This window comes from Oncorhynchus tshawytscha, unplaced genomic scaffold (genome assembly GCF_018296145.1).
Source record: "Oncorhynchus tshawytscha isolate Ot180627B unplaced genomic scaffold, Otsh_v2.0 Un_contig_5015_pilon_pilon, whole genome shotgun sequence".
NCBI classification, from domain to species: domain Eukaryota; kingdom Metazoa; phylum Chordata; class Actinopteri; order Salmoniformes; family Salmonidae; genus Oncorhynchus; species Oncorhynchus tshawytscha.
The window spans coordinates 830,001-848,263 of NW_024609820.1; the positions used below are offsets into that span (position 1 = coordinate 830,001).

Sequence of the window (18,263 nt, forward strand, 5' to 3'; positions counted from 1 at the left end):
ATACCCCATAACGAGAAAGTGAAAACATGTTTTATAAAAATGTTGCCAATTTATTTAAAATTAAATACAGAAATATCAAATTGACATAAGTATTCACACCCCTGAGTGTTAGAATCACCTTTGGCAGTGGTTACAGCTGTGAGTACTTGTGGGTAAGTCTCTAAGACCTTTGCACACCTGTATTGTAAAATATTTGATAGACAGCCATGTTCAAGTCTTGCTATAGATTTTCAAGCTGATTTAAGTCAAAACTGTAACTAAGCCACTCAGGAACATTTAATGTTCTCTTGGTAAGCAACTCCCGTGTGTTTTAGGTTATTGTCCTGCTGAAATGTGAATTTGTCTTCCAGTGTCTGTTGGAAAGCAGACTGAACCAGGATTTTGCCTGTGTTTAGCTCTATTCTGTTTCAAGAGAAACAACAGTGAAACAGAGTGATATTCTGCTTGGTTTCCAAGCTAGTAGTTCCATAGAACGAGATATTAGAACTAATTGAATAGGATCTATGTGAGTAGTTGTACAGTAGAGTTCTGAGGAAGGGAAGCCATAAGCCATAAGATCCTGGGTGTTAACATAACAGCATTGTAATTCACCCTATTCACACAACAACACTGATGACATATTAACATAACAGCATTGTAATTCACCCTATTCACACAACAACACTGATGACATATTAACATAACAGCATTGTAATTCACCCTATTCACACAACAACACTGATGACATATTAACATAACAGCATTGTAATTCACCCTATTCACACAACAACACTGATGACATATTAATATAACAGCATTGTAATTCACCCTATTCACACAACAACACTGATGACATATTAACATAACAGCATTGTAATTCACCCTATTCACACAACAACACTGATGACATATTAACATAACAGCATTGTAATTCACCCTATTCACACAACAACACTGATGACATATTAACATAACAGCATTGTAATTCACCCTATTCACACAACAACACTGATGACATATTAACAGTCGGCTTTATTATCAGACTCTAGGCGTTCTCTAGCCTTATACAGACAGACAGATAGGGCATATATGAGAGAAAAGAGGGGGAGGCAGAGAGAGGGAGGGAGAGAGAGGCAGAGAGAGAAAGAGAGAGAAAGAGAGAGAGAAAAGGGGGAGACAGAGAGAGAGAGAGAGAAAAGGGGGAGACAGAGAGAGAGAGAAAAGGGGGAGACAGAGAGAGAGTGAGAGAGAGAGGGAGAGAGAGAGAGAGAGAGAGAGAGAGAGAGAGAGAGAAAGGAGGAGACAGAGAAAGGAGGAGACAGAGAGAGAGAGAGAGAGAAAAGGAGGAGACAGAGAGAGAGAGAGAGAGAGAAAAGGAGGAGAGAGAGAGAGAGAGGGGGAGAGAGAGGGGGAGAGAGAGAGAGAGAGAAAGAGAGAGAGAGAATGAAAGGAGAAACAGAGAAAAGACAACTATCTACCTCTTTAGCCAAGTGTAGAGTGTACAGAGAAAGTGAGGGAACGAGGGAGAGAGATAGAAGAGATGCTGCAGTGCATGTCCATACTGTACTGTACTGTACTGTGTGTCTGGTGAGGAGGGAGTGGTGTCGTCTCTCTCTTTACTCCCTCTCTTCGCTGCTCATGCTTTATGTGACCCACTTCCTCATCTCACCAACACCTAGGTAGCTGGCTGGCTTGTCAAGGCTACGACATGCTATTTAGGAGTTGAACGTGGCCACTCTGTAACAGACCTCTCATCTTAAAGGCGCAATCTGCAATTTAAACAGCCTGACCCTGCCCCACATAATAGGTTTGTAAACGTATTTTGAAGCCATACAGATGTGGGGTTTTGATTGGGTAAGGCAGTTGTAGTAAGTTCATATTAAAGGGATCTATGAGTTCTATTCTTCAAGAAGCAATTTGTTAGTATCTATACAGTGGGGCAAAAAAGTATTTAGTCAGCCACCAATTGTGCAAGTTCTCCCACTTAAAAAGATGAGAGAGGCCTGTCATTTTCATCATAGGTACACTTCAACTATGACAGACAAAATGAGAAAAAAAAATCCAGAAAATCACATTGTAGGATTTATTAATGAATTTCTTTGCAAATTACGGTGGAAAATAAGTATTTTGCCCCACTGTATGTGGCCTTTTTCAGGAAGCTGGGTGTATGACCAATGTCACTACTTCACAGGAGAGACATTTTTCAAAATCAAAATGCATTTTCTTTTTTCAGAAATGCCTTCTGGAACATGTGAACTTTAATGTGCCTTAATAATAAATGGGTGTGTCATCTGTAAATATGAATACAATTGTTAAATTACAAGCCTAGTTGGTTTAGCCACAGAAAAAGGCAGGAACCTTCCCACTAGCCATGATTGGTTGAGACAATCGATGGGCTGGAGAGATTAGTTCTGATTGGTCTGCCATGTCGCAGGCTTCTTTCTATAACATGAGCTGCTCAGATAATCCATGCTACCGGGTTTTAAAAACAAGATATAGCCATGGAGAACTGCAAGTGTTGCTACTGCTCTCAATGACATTGCTGCCCTGAATTTAGCAGGCGCCATTGACAAATATCAGTGGGAAAAAGTTGTGAGGGACTACTTTCTGGAGGACGATCGTCCCATGTTGACTGTCTCTGACTCTGAAAATGAATCAGACGATGAGGAAATCCCTGACTAAAACCATTTTTTAATGTATTTTACTCCCTTTTCTCCCCAATCTTGTCTCATCACTGCAACTCCCCAAAGGGCTCAGGAGAGGTGAAGGTCAAATCACCCGTCCTCCGAAACATTACCCGCCAAACCGCGCTTTTTAACACCCAGCCAGCAGGCGCCCAGCCCATCACAAGGAGTCCTGCCGGTCAAACCCTCACTTAACCTGGACAACACTGGACAACACAGTTGTGGCACAGCCTGGGATAGAACCCGGGTCTGTAGTGATGCCTCAAGCAGTGTGATGTAGTGCCTTAAACCGCTGCGCCACTTGGGAGGCCACGGTAAAACTTTGTTTCTTCTTCATTGAACTCGACATTGTAGAGTCTTCTGATGACAGTGAAATGGAGATCAACAGTGTTGTTGTCACGGAAGAAATTGACAGAGTTTTGAAATCATTGGAATGCCCTGGGGAAACCGAGTTTGATTGCTAATCCAGAGGGAGTCAAAAAGAGAAGACAGAAGGCTGTTTTATAAAACACCTGTCTCTAGATTACATCTTCAAACTGAGGGCAACCATGGCCGTGAAGCATTCATCCACGTACGCGGGTAAGAGTCTAGCTATATTTTCAGATATTACACGTTTCTAAAGACATTTTCATTGCAAGTTAAAGCGTACTGTTAGCTATCTAGCTAATGTTAGCTGGCTGGCTCACTAGCTAGCTAATGTTAGCTGGCTGGCTCACTAGCTAGCTAATGTTAGCTGGCTGGCTCACTAGCTAGCTAATGTTAGCTGGCTGGCTCACTAGCTAGCTAATGTTAGCTGGCTGACTCACTAGCTAGCTAATGTTAGCTGGCTGGCTCACTAGCTAGCTAATGTTAGCTGGCTGGCTCACTAGCTAGCTAATGTTAGCTGGCGGACTCACTAGCTAGCTAATGTTAGCTGGCTGGCTCACTAGCTAGCTAATGTTAGCTGGCTGACTCACTAGCTAGCTAATGTTAGCTGGCTGGCTCACTAGCTAGCTAATGTTAGCTGGCTGGCTCACTAGCTAGCTAATGTTAGCTGGCTGGCTCACTAGCTAGCTAATGTTAGCTGGCTGGCTCACAGCTAGCTAATGTTAGCTGGCTGACTCACTAGCTAGCTAATGTTAGCTGGCTGGCTCACTAGCTAGCTAATGTTAGCTGGCTGGCTCACTAGCTAGCTAATGTTAGCTGGCTGGCTCACTAGCTAGCTAATGTTAGCTGGCTGGCTCACTAGCTAGCTAATGTTAGCTGGCTGGCTCACTAGCTAGCTAATGTTAGCTGGCTGGCTCACTAGCTAGCTAATGTTAGCTGGCTGGCTCACTAGCTAGCTAATGTTAGCTGGCTGACTCACTAGCTAGCTAATGTTAGCTGGCTGGCTCACTAGCTAGCTAATGTTAGCTGGCTGGCTCACTAGCTAGCTAATGTTAGCTGGCTGGCTCACTAGCTAGCTAATGTTAGCTGGCTGGCTCACTAGCTAGCTAATGTTAGCTGGCTGGCTCACTAGCTAGCTAATGTTAGCTGGCTGGCTCACTAGCTAGCTAATGTTAGCTGGCTGGCTCACTAGCTAGCTAATGTTAGCTGGCTGGCTCACTAGCTAGCTAATGTTAGCTGGCTGGCTCACTAGCTAGCTAATGTTAGCTGGCTGGCTCACTAGCTAGCTAATGTTAGCTGGCTGGCTCACTAGCTAGCTAATGTTAGCTGGCTGACTCACTAGCTAGCTAATGTTAGCTGGCTGGCTCACTAGCTAGCTAATGTTAGCTGGCTGGCTCACTAGCTAGCTACGTGTATGATATGTGTAGTAATATGACTCAAATCTCAGAAAGCCGTTTCCATTGCTACACTGAACAAAAATATGAACACAACATGCAACAATTTCAAAAATTTTACTGAGTTACAGTTCATATAAGGAAATCAGTCAATTTGATTCAGTCGATCCTGATCATCCCAAACAAGCTTAATGGGTGACATGGGTGTATGGGTGACATGGGTATATGGGTGACATGGGTGTATGGGTGACCTAGATGTATGGGTGACCTAGATGTATGGGTGACATGGGTGTATGGGTGACATGGGTGTATGGGTGACATGGGTGACCTAGATGTATGGGTGCCATGAGTGTATGGGTGATGTGGGTGTATGGGTGCCATGAGTGACATGGGTGTATGGGTGACATGGGTGACATGGGTGTATGGGTGACATGGGTGTATGGGTGACATATGTGTATGGGTGACGTGGGTGTATGGGTGACATGGGTGTATGCAGGTCATGGAGGTTTCCTTCTTTTCACTCTATCATCTAGGTTAGTATTGTGGAGTAACTACAAATGTTGTTGATCCATCGTCACTTTTCTACCGTCACAGCCATTGAACTCTGTAACTATTTTAAAGTCACCATTGGCATCCTGATGAAATCCCTGAGCGGTTTCTTTACTCTCAGGCAACTGAGTTAGGAAGGACACCTGTATCTATGTAGTGACTGGGTGTGTCGATACACCATGCAAAGTGTTAATAATATTTCACCATGCTCAAGGGGATATTCAACATCTGCTGTTTTTTACCCATCTACCAATAGGTGCCCTTCTTTACAAGGCATTGGAAAACCTCCCTGGTCTTTCACTGCTCGACTGAGGGACCTTGCAGATAATTGTGTGGGGTACAGAGATGAGGCAGTCATACCAAAATCCTGTTAAAACACAGCAAACTGAGTGAGTCCATGCACATTATTATGAGACCCGTTAAGCCAATCATTTTTTGGGGACTTGAAAACTTATTTTGGCTTGCCATAACAAAGGGGCTGAATACTTATTTACTCAAGACAATTCATTTTAATTCATTTGTACAAATAAAAAAAAACATTATTCCACTTGGACATTACGGGTATTGTGTGTATGCCAGTAACAAACAAAAATCTACATTTAAACCACTTGTAAATTCGGGCTGTAACACAACAAAATGTGGGAAAGGTCAAGAGGTGTGTATACTTTCTGAAGGCCCTGTAAAGTATAAACAACACATATTTTGTGAACAAGGAAGTGTAAAAAAACTGAGCCAAAACTTTTCAAGGGCCATTTCTCAAAAGTGGGTTTACAAGTTTATCAACTTTCACCGTAGCATTACTTTCCCAGTGTTCCTCCAGATGCAGTGAAGCTCAGAGCCTGTACTTTAATCCAATATCAAAAACACTGCTTCCAGTGTTGGACCGAAAAGAGACGAGGGGGTCACATATTATTGAAATGACCATTGAACAGCAGGAACTCTTATAGACTGTGTCTTTGAGAAAGCCAATCAGATTCTCTACAGTGTATATCATTTACAGTAGGACTCCTGAGCTGAGATCCCAAGTGCTTGTTGATTTTCATGGATTAGATTACCGCTGTGTAAAACCTAGTCATGTGCCATTCTGATTCACACATGACGGCCAGAGTAGAGAGGAGAAGTCATGGCTGTCCATGCTACAGCATATTGCACTCCTGTTGCCCAGATCAAATCAGGTCATAATGAAGGTAATCACCACCTCTCCTCAACTGTAGTTCAAATGCTGTAAAAAAAAAATCTAACACGAGAACTATAATGTAGTTCAATGTAGCGTATTCATCAACACTCAAACAGAGCCCTGTAAAGTAGTTCAATGTAGCGTATTCATCAACACTCAAACAGAGCCCTGTAAAGTAGTTCAATGTAGCGTATTCATCAACACTCAAACAGAGCCCTGTAGTAGTTCAATGTAGCGTATTCATCAACACTCAAACAGAGCCCTGTAATGTAGTTCAATGTAGCGTATTCATCAACACTCAAACAGAGCCCTGTAGTAGTTCAATGTAGCGTATTCATCAACACTCAAACAGAGCCCTGTAGTAGTTCAATGTAGCGTATTCATCAACACTCAAACAGAGCCCTGTAATGCAGTTCAATGTAGCGTATTCATCAACACTCAAACAGAGCCCTGTAATGCAGTTCAATGTAGCGTACTCATCAACACTCAAACAGAGCCCTGTAAAGGTATGACTATGTGATTATAAAATGTGTGACACTAACCCATCCTCTGGACTATGTGTCAATCACTAGGGTACATATTGGAGAGAAAAACACATAGTTTAGTGAATGAAAAAGTCCACACCTCCACCTCAGGGGCTGACTGACCCTTCTAATGCAATGTTGTCAAGAGCACAACTGATTCCTGAACAATCTGTCCTTTCTGTCAACAGCACAACTGATTCCTGAACAATCTGTCCTTTCTGTCAACAGTAGAACTGATTCCTGAACGTCCTGTCCTTTCTGTCAACAGTAGAACTGATTCCTGAACAATCTGTCCTTTCTGTCAACAGTACAACTGATTCCTGAACAATCTGTCCTTTCTGTCAACAGCACAACTGATTCCTGAACAATCTGTCCTTCCTGTCAACAGTACAACTGATTCCTGAACAATCTGTCCTTTCTGTCAACAGTACAACTTATTCCTGAACAATCTGTACTTCCTGTTCTTTAGGATGCATCCCTCAGGGTGTCTTATTCACCTGGCAGCCCTCTCAAGCAGCACCAGGAGTTTGTGTGTGTGTGTGTGTGTGTGTGTGTGTGTGTGTGTGTGTGTGTGTGTGTGTGTGTGTGTCCTTGTGTTAGTGTGTGTACCTATCCCCCCCTCAGGGTCAGTTGTCTTTAGTTAAGAAGGAGGAAATCATTAAGAAGCCTTTCAGTTCAGAGAACTAAGAACTGAGGAACACCAGTCACAGCATGCCTGGTAGTGGAACACCAGCCACAGCATGCCTGGTAGTGGAACACCAGTCACAGCATGCCTGGTAGTGGAACACCAGCCACAGCATGCCTGGTAGTGGAACACCAGCCACAGCATGCCTGGTAGTGGATGGAACTAAGACCTGAGGAACATCAGCCACAGCATGCCTGGTAGTGGATGGAACTAAGACCTGAGGAACATCAGCCACAGCATGCCTGGTAGTGGATGGTAGTGGAACACCAGCCACAGCATGCCTGGTAGTGGATGGAACACTGTAAACTACTGAAACGACTCTCTTTTGAGTTCTCCTTGAGTAGAGTTCATAGTGAAACTATTCCCTTCTCAGGGCTAAGAGGCCAGGGGGTCAGGGAGCCAGGGGGGGTCAGGTCAGGCTTTGATGCCTTCACATGGCCCGCCCCTCCCCTGTGGAGAAGCAGAGGAACGGTCTGGTCTGTCTGGGCTGCTTGTGGAGGGGGGAGAGGATTTGGGGGTTCCCTGGCCATGTGTCTAACTAACCCCAGCCTCATCACTCTCACCAACATCACCATTCAGCCTCAGCCTCCACTCCAGCCACTTTCAACCTAAACTAAGATGACAAGCCAGGTTCCCCACCATCTCTGTTGAGATGACATTATAGTTGGCCAGGCCATCACCAACGATAAGGGTAATCATCGTGTGAAACTTCAACTGGCTATGACTAACTAAGTGTCAGTGTTAGCAAAGAGGGCCACTCCAGGCCAGAGTAGCTGCATTTGAAAGTTCCCTGTCAGTGTTAGTAAAGATGGACACTTCGGGCCAGAGTAGCTACATTTGAAAGTTCCCTGTCAGTGTCAGCAAAAAGGGACACTTCAGGCCAGTGTAGCTACATTTGAAAGTTCCCTGTCAGTGTCAGCACAGAGGGACACTTCAGGCCAGAGTAGCTACATTTGAAAGTTCCCTGTCAGTGTCAGCAAAAAGGGACACTTCAGGCCAGTGTAGCTACATTTGAAAGTTCCCTGTCAGTGTCAGCAAAGAGGGACACTTCAGGCCAGAGTAGCTACATTTCAAAGTTCCCTGTCAGTGTTAACAAAGAGGGACACTTCAGGCAAGAGTAGCTACATTTCAAAGTCATTTATTATCTCCACATTCAAGTTATTTTTAGCAAAAAGTTTGAGTACCTGCTAATAATCAACAAATGATTCAATTCAAAACGTGCCAGATCAGATCAGTGGGCTGGAAATAGATCTAAATAAATAGTCTCTAGTCTAGATTCCCAGCCCCATTCATTTGCATTGGACAGTAGTCACACCTACCTACAGTACGTGTATAAATGACCTCAACTAACCTGTACCCCCGCACACTGACTCGGTATAGCCTCATTATTCTTATTTTATTGTTATTTATTTGATTTTTTACTTGAGTTTATTTGGTAAATATTTTCTTAACTTTTCTTGAACTGCACTGTTGGTTCAGGGCTTGTCAGTAAGCATTTCACGGTAAGGTCTATACTGTTGGTTCAGGGCTTGTCAGTAAGCATTTCACGGTAAGGTCTATACTGTTGGTTCAGGGCTTGTCAGTAAGCATTTCACGGTAAGGTCTATACTGTTGGTTCAGGGCTTGTCAGTAAGCATTTCACGGTAAGGTCTATACTGTTGGTTCAGGGCTTGTCAGTAAGCATTTCACGGTAAGGTCTATACTGTTGGTTCAGGGCTTGTCAGTAAGCATTTCACGGTAAGGTCTACACTGTTGGTTAAGGGCTTGTCAGTAAGCATTTCACTGTAAGGTCTACATTGTTGGTTAAGGGCTTGTTAGTAAGCATTTTACGGTAAGGTCTACACTGTTGGTTCAGGGCTTGTCAGTAAGCATTTCACGGTAAGGTCTATACTGTTGGTTAAGGGCTTGTCAGTAAGCATTTCACTGTAAGGTCTACACTGTTGGTTAAGGGCTTGTCAGTAAGCATTTCACTGTAAGGTCTACACTGTTGGTTAAGGGCTTGTCAGTAAGCATTTTACGGTAAGGTCTACACTGTTGGTTAAGGGCTTGTTAGTAAGCATTTTACGGTAAGGTCTACACTGTTGGTTAAGGGCTTGTTAGTAAGCATTTTACGGTAAGGTCTACACTGTTGGTTAAGGGCTTGTCAGTAAGCATTTTACGGTAAGGTCTACATTGTTGGTTAAAGGCTTGTTAGTAAGCATTTCACTGTAAGGTCTACACTGTTGGTTAAGGGCTTGTCAGTAAGCATTTCACTGTAAGGTCTACATTGTTGGTTAAGGGCTTGTTAGTAAGCATTTCACGGTAAGGTCTACACTGTTGGTTAAGGGCTTGTCAGTAAGCATTTCACGGTAAGGTCTACACTGTTGGTTAAGGGCTTGTCAGTAAGCATTTCACGGTAAGGTCTACACTGTTGGTTAAGGGCTTGTCAGTAAGCATTTCACTGTAAGGTCTACACTGTTGGTTAAGGGCTTGTCAGTAAGCATTTCACTGTAAGGTCTACATTGTTGGTTAAGGGCTTGTTAGTAAGCATTTCACGGTAAGGTCTACACTGTTGGTTAAGGGCTTGTCAGTAAGCATTTCACGGTAAGGTCTACACTGTTGGTTAAGGGCTTGTCAGTAAGCATTTCACGGTAAGGTCTACACCTACTGTATTCGGGCACATGTGACAAATAAAGTTGGATTTGTTTTGATGCATGCTTAACAGCCATAAACATAGAATTAGGCTTACTAGAACAGGAATCTCCATTCAAGCCAATTGCAATGGCATGAGGCTTTTTCCTGTTCTAGCTATTATATTTCTTTGAACACAACATCCCAGAGAGCCAGGGATTCGTTTAACATCAACACTGGAGAGGAACGATCCTCATCCTCCTCGTCCCTCCAATCCAGCCATTGACAGTCCTCCCTTTCACTGGCTTAGTTTAGCCATGCTGCTGCCCAGTCTCCGCTAGCAGCATGCCTACCTACAGCCAAACCCAGACCACATCATCATCACTGCATCCATCCACACCAGAGTTGGCCTCTACCGCCCCTCTGTTACTCTCTGTCTCTCTGTCTCTCTCACACTCTCTCTCTTTCTCTATACTCCATGAGGATTCACAGCAACAGCAGTAGCACTACAAGTTCTAGGCCACAACATCACCATCACGTCTCAGTTAGGTGACTGTTAGAAATAGTGGAATAAGTGAATGTCTCTCTTTTCCTTACGTAACTAAACCATGGCTTGTATTCCACTGACTGCTGTGGCTCGAGGAGGAGGAGAGAGGGAGGGAGGGAGGGAGGGAGGGAGGGAGGGAGGGAGGGAGGGAGGGAGGGAGGGAGGGAGGGAGGGAGGGAGGGAGGGAGGGAGGGAGGGAGGGAGGGAGGGAGGGAGGGAGGGAGGGAGGGAGGGAGGGAGGGAGAAGAGAGAGAAAAGGGAAGAGAGAGGGGGAAAGCCAGGGTGGATGACTGAAATTAATTTTAAAGATGGAGTCGTGTTATTTTTCCACCCTTCATTTCGCCTGAGGCTTAGAATGCTGTTTAGTTCCCTGGAAATAGAAGGCTCGGCTACGGGAATGAATCCACAGTATGTTGCTTATGCAGGAACCATTTTCAGACAGCCTATGACTGCATAAGGTCAGCGCAAGGTACCTACCATTCCCTATCTACTGCACCATATGATGTGAAACAGACATCAAACAACACATTGAACATCAATATGTCCAAAACAACATCTAACCTATTCATTTCTATGGGCTTGCAGTCCCTCCAAGTGAGGCCACTGGGTTTCTTCCCAAATGCATCCATCCATTGAACATTTGTCTGTGTTTAATCATCATCTTATAATGACATAATTACCAGTCATATACTATCTATCCATGACTTCATATTCGGACTGCAATGTCCATCTCCATATAAAGTCATTATTAATGTTAGGACGATTAATGCTAGGCTGTCAAGGGGTGGGTTTTCTCTGGCGGCAGATGATAAGTGTCTATAATATCACACTGCATTCTGAGAACGATATTCAACATTCCATATTTATTCCTTAACTTCCATTATAGAATGTTGCGTTTTACGCATTCAGTCACAGCTATATTAGATGCAGGCTAGGATACTACCAAGAGATGATGATGATGATGTGGAGGATACTGCTACTGGTACCGCTGCCCATTCCAATGCAGACTACACGCCCCTCTGTGGCTTGACTTCCCCGAAGCTCAGACATTCTACATCAAATTACTTTTAAAAAACCGTCAAGGGAAAAATAGGCACGGATGTGAAACTCCAAACAGCACATAATGGGTTTGTGTGAGCGTATATTCATATTTTAGATTCGTTATAACAAATTCACAATATCAGGGCCAGGTCAGTGCAATGCAGGTGTGCGCATGCATCCGTGTGACACATTTCAATGTGAAGGAGATTCTAGTGTGGGCTCGGGCGCCGCGAAAATCGAGGCGTGTGTGTCCGTACGACTTGAACGCACTGCGATGCCTCGGAATGAATGGAATATAAACACAAATCCCACACATTGCAGAAGCAGACGCAACTATATAACATAGCGTACAATTGAGACGTTTTAGTCATGGTGGTTAGGCTACTTACGCACTGCTTCTTTTTTGGGATCTAGACCGCTGGCGTTCTGTTGGATCTTCCCTATTTTATTCTGCAGAACCCAGACCCTCTGGTTGGTGGACATGATCTCGTTCTCCAGCTCCTGGAATAGGGAGCAGGCGTGTTTGGCCAGGTCGGAGAGCTGCCGCAAGGTCCGCGAGAGCACCACATTATTGATGGAGCACAGATCCTCAACGTTGAGCGAGCCTTCGTCATTTGGAATAGGTAACCTGCACAGTAACTGGGGTTCTACAATCCTTTTGGCAAATGGCATTTTGATCAACCGCAAAAATTATCCAAAATCCCCCCTAAAAAAGCACACAAAAAATATCCAAGAAAAAAACTGTCGTTCATCGGGCGGTCTTCCGTCCCTCGTCCCCTCCTCTCCTCAATCCAAAGTTCCCCGTGTCTCCTTCAGACCTTCCATCCTTTTCGTTGCTGAGATCTTACTCCGTCCGTTCTCCCGACGCGTGGCGCAGCCTGCCTGCATATAAGATCCGCGCTTCCCGAATGATCTTGGGTTGCCTCGGTGGCCTCCCGGGTTCTAGTTTTTCATTGCTCCAGAATAGAGCGTGAGGGCTTTAAAGGAAGAGAACACAAAACCCCGGAGTCTTGTCCTCAGATCCGGATCAGGATTCAGGAATAGCGGAAGCTATTCAAGCGGCAGTAGCCTGCCTAGTGTGTTGAGCGGCAAATCAACGGGGAAGCGCGTGCTGCATACTGTCTCTACTATTACAGTCATAATGGGAAGAGCAGCGTATGAAACATAGAGGGCTGGAATATAGTCAGATCTTTGTCTTTGAGAAAAGATTCAGCTTGATCTAATCTTTAGCTGCATTGCTGAGGTCAAGATCATATAAATTGTATAAACCAAAGAAAAGTCCATTGGCCTTGAGCCGATAACTACAAAAGTATATTGTGGCAGAACTGACAGACAACACCAATTAATCATTGACATTTATGATAAAAACGCAGGTTCATTGTTCCTATGTAATAAAACAAGATATGCCACACCAGTTGTCACTTCATAGGTCTTCTTTCAGAATCACTGTTTAAAGCCATGCAAGGGCTGACATCCATGATATCAAAATGATACATTTAACCAGGCTATATAGTGTTTATTTAAATGTGCTTTGTTTACAAACACTGTAGTAAAACAAGCTTATATTTTGGGTTCTGATGGGGTATGACAGTTAAACTAAGCTCATGAGGCATTTATAAGTTACATTCTTCAAGAATCAATGGGCACATATCATTCATTTCTGAGTCCAAAAGTGGATGTAGCATCTGCTGATTGCCCTTTTAACACAGCCCTGTTGACCCCTGTCAGGCCTGGTTCTGTATAGTAGTCATTTAACACAGCCCTGTTAGGCCTGGTTCTGTATAGTAGTCATTTAACACACCCCTGTCAGGCCTGGTTCTGTATAGTAGTCATTTAACACACCCCTGTCAGGCCTGGTTCTGTATAGTAGTCATTTAACACACCCCTGTCAGGCCTGGTTCTGTATAGTAGTCATTTAACACACCCCTGTCAGGCCTGGTTCTGTATAGTAGTCATTTAACACACCCCTGTCAGGCCTGGTTCTGTATAGTAGTCATTTAACACACCCCTGTCAGGCCTGGTTCTGTATAGTAGTCATTTAACACAGCCCTGTCAGGCCTGGTTCTATATAGTAGTCATTTAACACACCCTGTCAGGCCTGGTTCAGCCCTGTCAGGCCTGGTTCTGTATAGTAGTCATTTAACACAGCCCTGTCAGGCCTGGTTCTGTATAGTGGTCATTTAACACACCCCTGTCAGGCCTGGTTCTGTATAGTGGTCATTTAGTGGTCAGGCCTGGTTCTGTATAGTAGTCATTTAACACACCCCTGTCAGGCCTGGTTCTGTATAGTCTGTATTTAACACACCCCTGTCAGGCCTGGTTCTGTATTTAACACACCCCTGTCAGGCCTGGTTCTATATAGTGGTCATTTAACACACCCCTGTCAGGCCTGGTTCTGTATAGTAGTACATTTAACACACCCTGTCAGGCCTGGTTCTGTATAGTAGTCATTTAACACACCTCTGTCAGGCCTGGTTCTGTATAGTAGTCATTTAACACAGCCCTGTCAGGCCTGGTTCTGTATAGTAGTCATTTAACACACCCCTGTCAGGCCTGGTTCTGTATAGTGGTCCTTAAACACACCCCTGTCAGGCCTGGTTCTATATAGTAGTCATTTAACACAGCCCTGTCAGGCCTGGTTATATATAGTAGTCATTTAACACAGCCCTGTCAGGCCTGGTTCTATATAGTGGTCATTTAACACAGCCCTGTTGACCCCTGTCAGGCCTGGTTCTATATAGTGGTCATTTAACACAGCCCTGTTGACCCCTGTCAGGCCTGGTTCTATATAATGGTCATTTAATACAGCCCTGTTGACCTCTGTCAGGCCTGGTTCTGTATAGTAGTCATTTAACACAGCCCTGTCAGGCCTGGTTCTGTATAGTGGTCCTATCCGCAGACACATTCAAGTTGAATGAATGGATGTTATTCAAGTTCACTCAACAGGGGTTTCCTGGGCATTCATTCATAGTTTTGCTGAACGAGTGTTTCACTTAATCCATACTGTTGTTGTCAGAATCATTCAGAGGGCCTCAGTCTGAGCTCTGTCTATGGTGAGGGTCCCCACCTCTGTACTAGAACAGAACTGCTAAGTTAGCAAAGCTGAGGGACAGGCTCTAGAGGTGATTACAGTGGTTCAGTGTCCGGTCTCCTACAAAGCTGAGGGACAGGCTCTAGAGGTGATCACAGTGGTTCAGTGTCCGGTCTCCTACAAAGCTGAGGGACTGGCTCTAGAGGTGATCACAGTGGTTCAGTGTCCGGTCTCCTACAAAGCTGAGGGACAGGCTCTAGAGGTGATCACAGTGGTTCAGTGTCCGGTCTCCTACAAAGCTGAGGGACAGGCTCTAGAGGTGATCACAGTGGTTCAGTGTCCGGTCTCCTACAAAGCTGAGGGACAGGCTCTAGAGGTGATCACAGTGGTTCAGTGTCCGGTCTCCTACAAAGCTGAGGGACAGGCTCTAGAGGTGATCACAGTGGTTCAGTGTCCGGTCTCCTACAAAGCTGAGGGACAGCCTCTAGAGGTGATCACAGTGGTTCAGTGTCCGGTCTCCTACAAAGCTGAGGGACAGGCTCTAGAGGTGATCACAGTGATTCAGTGTCCGGTCTCCTACAAAGCTGAGGGACTGGCTCTAGAGGTGATCACAGTGGTTCAGTGTCCGGTCTCCTACAAAGCTGAGGGACAGGCTCTAGAGGTGATCACAGTGGTTCAGTGTCCGGTCTCCTACAAAGCTGAGGGACAGGCTCTAGAGGTGATCACAGTGGTTCAGTGTCCAGTCTCCTACAAAGCTGAGGGACAGGCTCTAGAGGTGATCACAGTGGTTCAGTGTCCGGTCTCCTACAAAGCTGAGGGACTGGCTCTAGAGGTGATCACAGTGGTTCAGTGTCCGGTCTCCTACAAAGCTGAGGGACAGACTCTAGAGGTGATCACAGTGGTTCAGTGTCCGGTCTCCTACAAAGCTGAGAGACAGGCTCTAGATGTTGAATTCTTTGGGAAACGGAAAGTTGCTTTCAGATATTACAGTTGTTGTTCATGTTGAGATGTTGAGATGTGAGCATCTTTCCACCGTCTTCATTAACCTTTTACTACAGTGGGCTAAACCAGGGTCACACAGACTGTTGCTTGGTCGTCTTAAACTAATCTACTTTGTAACAAAGGTATACAGCTCACACACATGGTTATGGGTTTAACAAAAGAAGACACCTGTATCATATCAGATATAAAGTTGAAATGTATTGGCAGGCAGGGGTCGGTAATCCAGAGCAGAGACCAAGGTACAGGACGGCAGGCAGGCTCAGGGTCAGGTCAGGCAGTGTTCAGGCGGGCGAGAACAGGGTCAGGACAGGCAAAGGTCAAAAACCAGGAGGACGAGAAAAAGAGAGACTAGGGGTAAACAGGAGCTGAGACAAACCACTGGTCGGCTTTAACAAAGAGAGACTAGGGGTAAACAGGAGCTGAGACAAACCACTGGTCGGCTTTAACAAAGAGAGACTAGGGGTAAACAGGAGCTGAGACAAACCACTGGTCAGCTTTAACAAAGAGAGACTAGGGGTAAACAGGAGCTGAGACAAACCACTGGTCAGCTTTAACAAAGAGAGACTAGGGGCAAACAGGAGCTGAGACAAACCACTGGTCGGCTTTAACAAAGAGAGACTAGGGGCAAACAGGAGCTGAGACAAAACACTGGTCGGCTTTAACAAAGAGAGACTAGGGGTAAACAGGAGCTGAGACAAACCACTGGTCGGCTTTAACAAAGAGAGACTAGGGGTAAACAGGAGCTGAGACAAAACACTGGTCGGCTTTAACAAAGAGAGACTAGGGGTAAACAGGAGCTGAGACAAACCACTGGTCGGCTTTAACAAAGAGAGACTAGGGGCAAACAGGAGCTGAGACAAAACACTGGTCGGCTTTAACAAAGAGAGACTAGGGGCAAACAGGAGCTGAGACAAACCACTGGTCAGCTTTAACAAAGAGAGACTAGGGGCAAACAGGAGCTGAGACAAAACACTGGTCGGCTTTAACAAAGAGAGACTAGGGGCAAACAGGAGCTGAGACAAAACACTGTGAGGCTTTAACAAAGAGAGACTAGGGGTAAACAGGAGCTGAGACAAAACACTGTGAGGCTTTAACAAACAAGACGGACTGACAACAGACAGACAGAAAACCCAGGTATGAAATACCCAGGGGATAACGGGGAAGATGGGCGACACCTGGAGGGGGGTGGAGACAAGAACAAGGACAGGTGAAACAGATCAGGGTGTGACAATTACACTTTATATACATCACAGAAGACTGAAATATAACAAAAATGTTTGACAAAAGAAACCCTGGATTTCAAATCAAATCAAATTTGTCACATGCACCGAATACAACAGGTGTAGGTAGACCTTATCGTGAAATGCTTACTTACAAGCTCTTAACCAACAATGCAGTTCAATAAATAGAGTTAAGAAAATATTTACTAAATAAACTAAAGTAAAAAATCTAATAAAAAGTAACACAATAAAATTAAATAACAATAACGAGGCTATATACAGAGGGTACCGGTACTGAGTCAGTGTGCGGGGATACAGGTTAGTCGAGGTCATTTGTACATGTAAGTAGGGGTGAAGTGACTATACATAGATAATAAACAGCGAGTAGCTCAATGTAAATAGTCCGGGTGGCCATTTGATGAATTGTTCAGCAGTCTTATGGGGGTAGAAGCTGTTAAGAAGCCTTTAGGACCTGACCTTGGTGCTCCGGTACCGCTTGCCGTGCGGTAGCAGAGAGAGTCTATGACTTGGGTGACTGGAGTCTTTGACAATTTTTTGGGCCTTCCTCTGACACTGCCTTGTGTATAGGTCCTGGATGGCAGGATTTTCAGCAGGTTTAAACAATATATGTTTATTAAACACCTAGAGTCGATTGTCAGACCACTTCCACATCTGTGGTGAAAGGTGACAGAGAGGTGTTTGTCAGACCACTTCCACATCTGTGGTGAAAGGTGACAGAGAGGTGTTTGTCAGACCACTTCCACATCTGTGGTGAAAGGTGACAGAGAGGTGTTTGTCAGACCACTTCCACATCTGTGGTGAAAGGTGACAGAGAGGTGTTTGTCAGACCATGAGACATCTGAGGTGAAAGGTGACAGAGAGGTGTTTGTCAGACCATGAGACATCTGAGGTGAAGAGGGTTTGAGGTGTTTGTCAGACCATGAGACATCTGAGGTGAAAGGTGACAGAGAGGTGTTTGTCAGACCATGAGACATCTGAGGTGAAAGGTGACAGAGAGGTGTTTGTCAGACCATGAGACATCTGAGGTGAAAGGTGACATCTGAGACATCTGAGGTGAAAGGTGACAGAGGTGTTTGTCAGACCAGGTGTTTGTCAGACCATGAGACATCTGAGGTGAAAGGTGACAGAGAGGTGTTTGTCAGACCATGAGACATCTGAGGTGAAAGGTGACAGAGAGGTGTTTGTCAGACCATGAGACATCTGAGGTGAAAGGTGACAGAGAGGTTTTGTCAGACCATGAGACATCTGAGGTGAAAGGTGACAGAGAGGTGTTTGTCAGACCACTTCCACATCTGTGGTGAAAGGTGACAGAGAGGTGTTTGTCAGACCATGAGACATCTGAGGTGAAAGGTGACAGAGAGGTGTTTGTCAGACCATGAGACATCTGAGGTGAAAGGTGACAGAGAGGTGTTTGTCAGACCATGAGACATCTG

General features: G+C 44.8%; 1 protein-coding gene across 1 annotated transcript in view; it reads right to left on the minus strand.

Annotated features, from left to right (window-relative positions):
• Positions 1 to 12,655, minus strand: part of nhsb (Nance-Horan syndrome b (congenital cataracts and dental anomalies)) — a 145,624-nt gene extending 132,969 nt beyond the window's left edge. The window contains 1 exon segment of the mRNA XM_042318962.1: positions 11,946 to 12,655. Coding sequence (XP_042174896.1) covers positions 11,946 to 12,228 — 283 coding nt within the window. The 5' untranslated portion in view covers positions 12,229 to 12,655.
• Between the last annotated feature and the right edge of the window lie 5,608 nt (positions 12,656 to 18,263).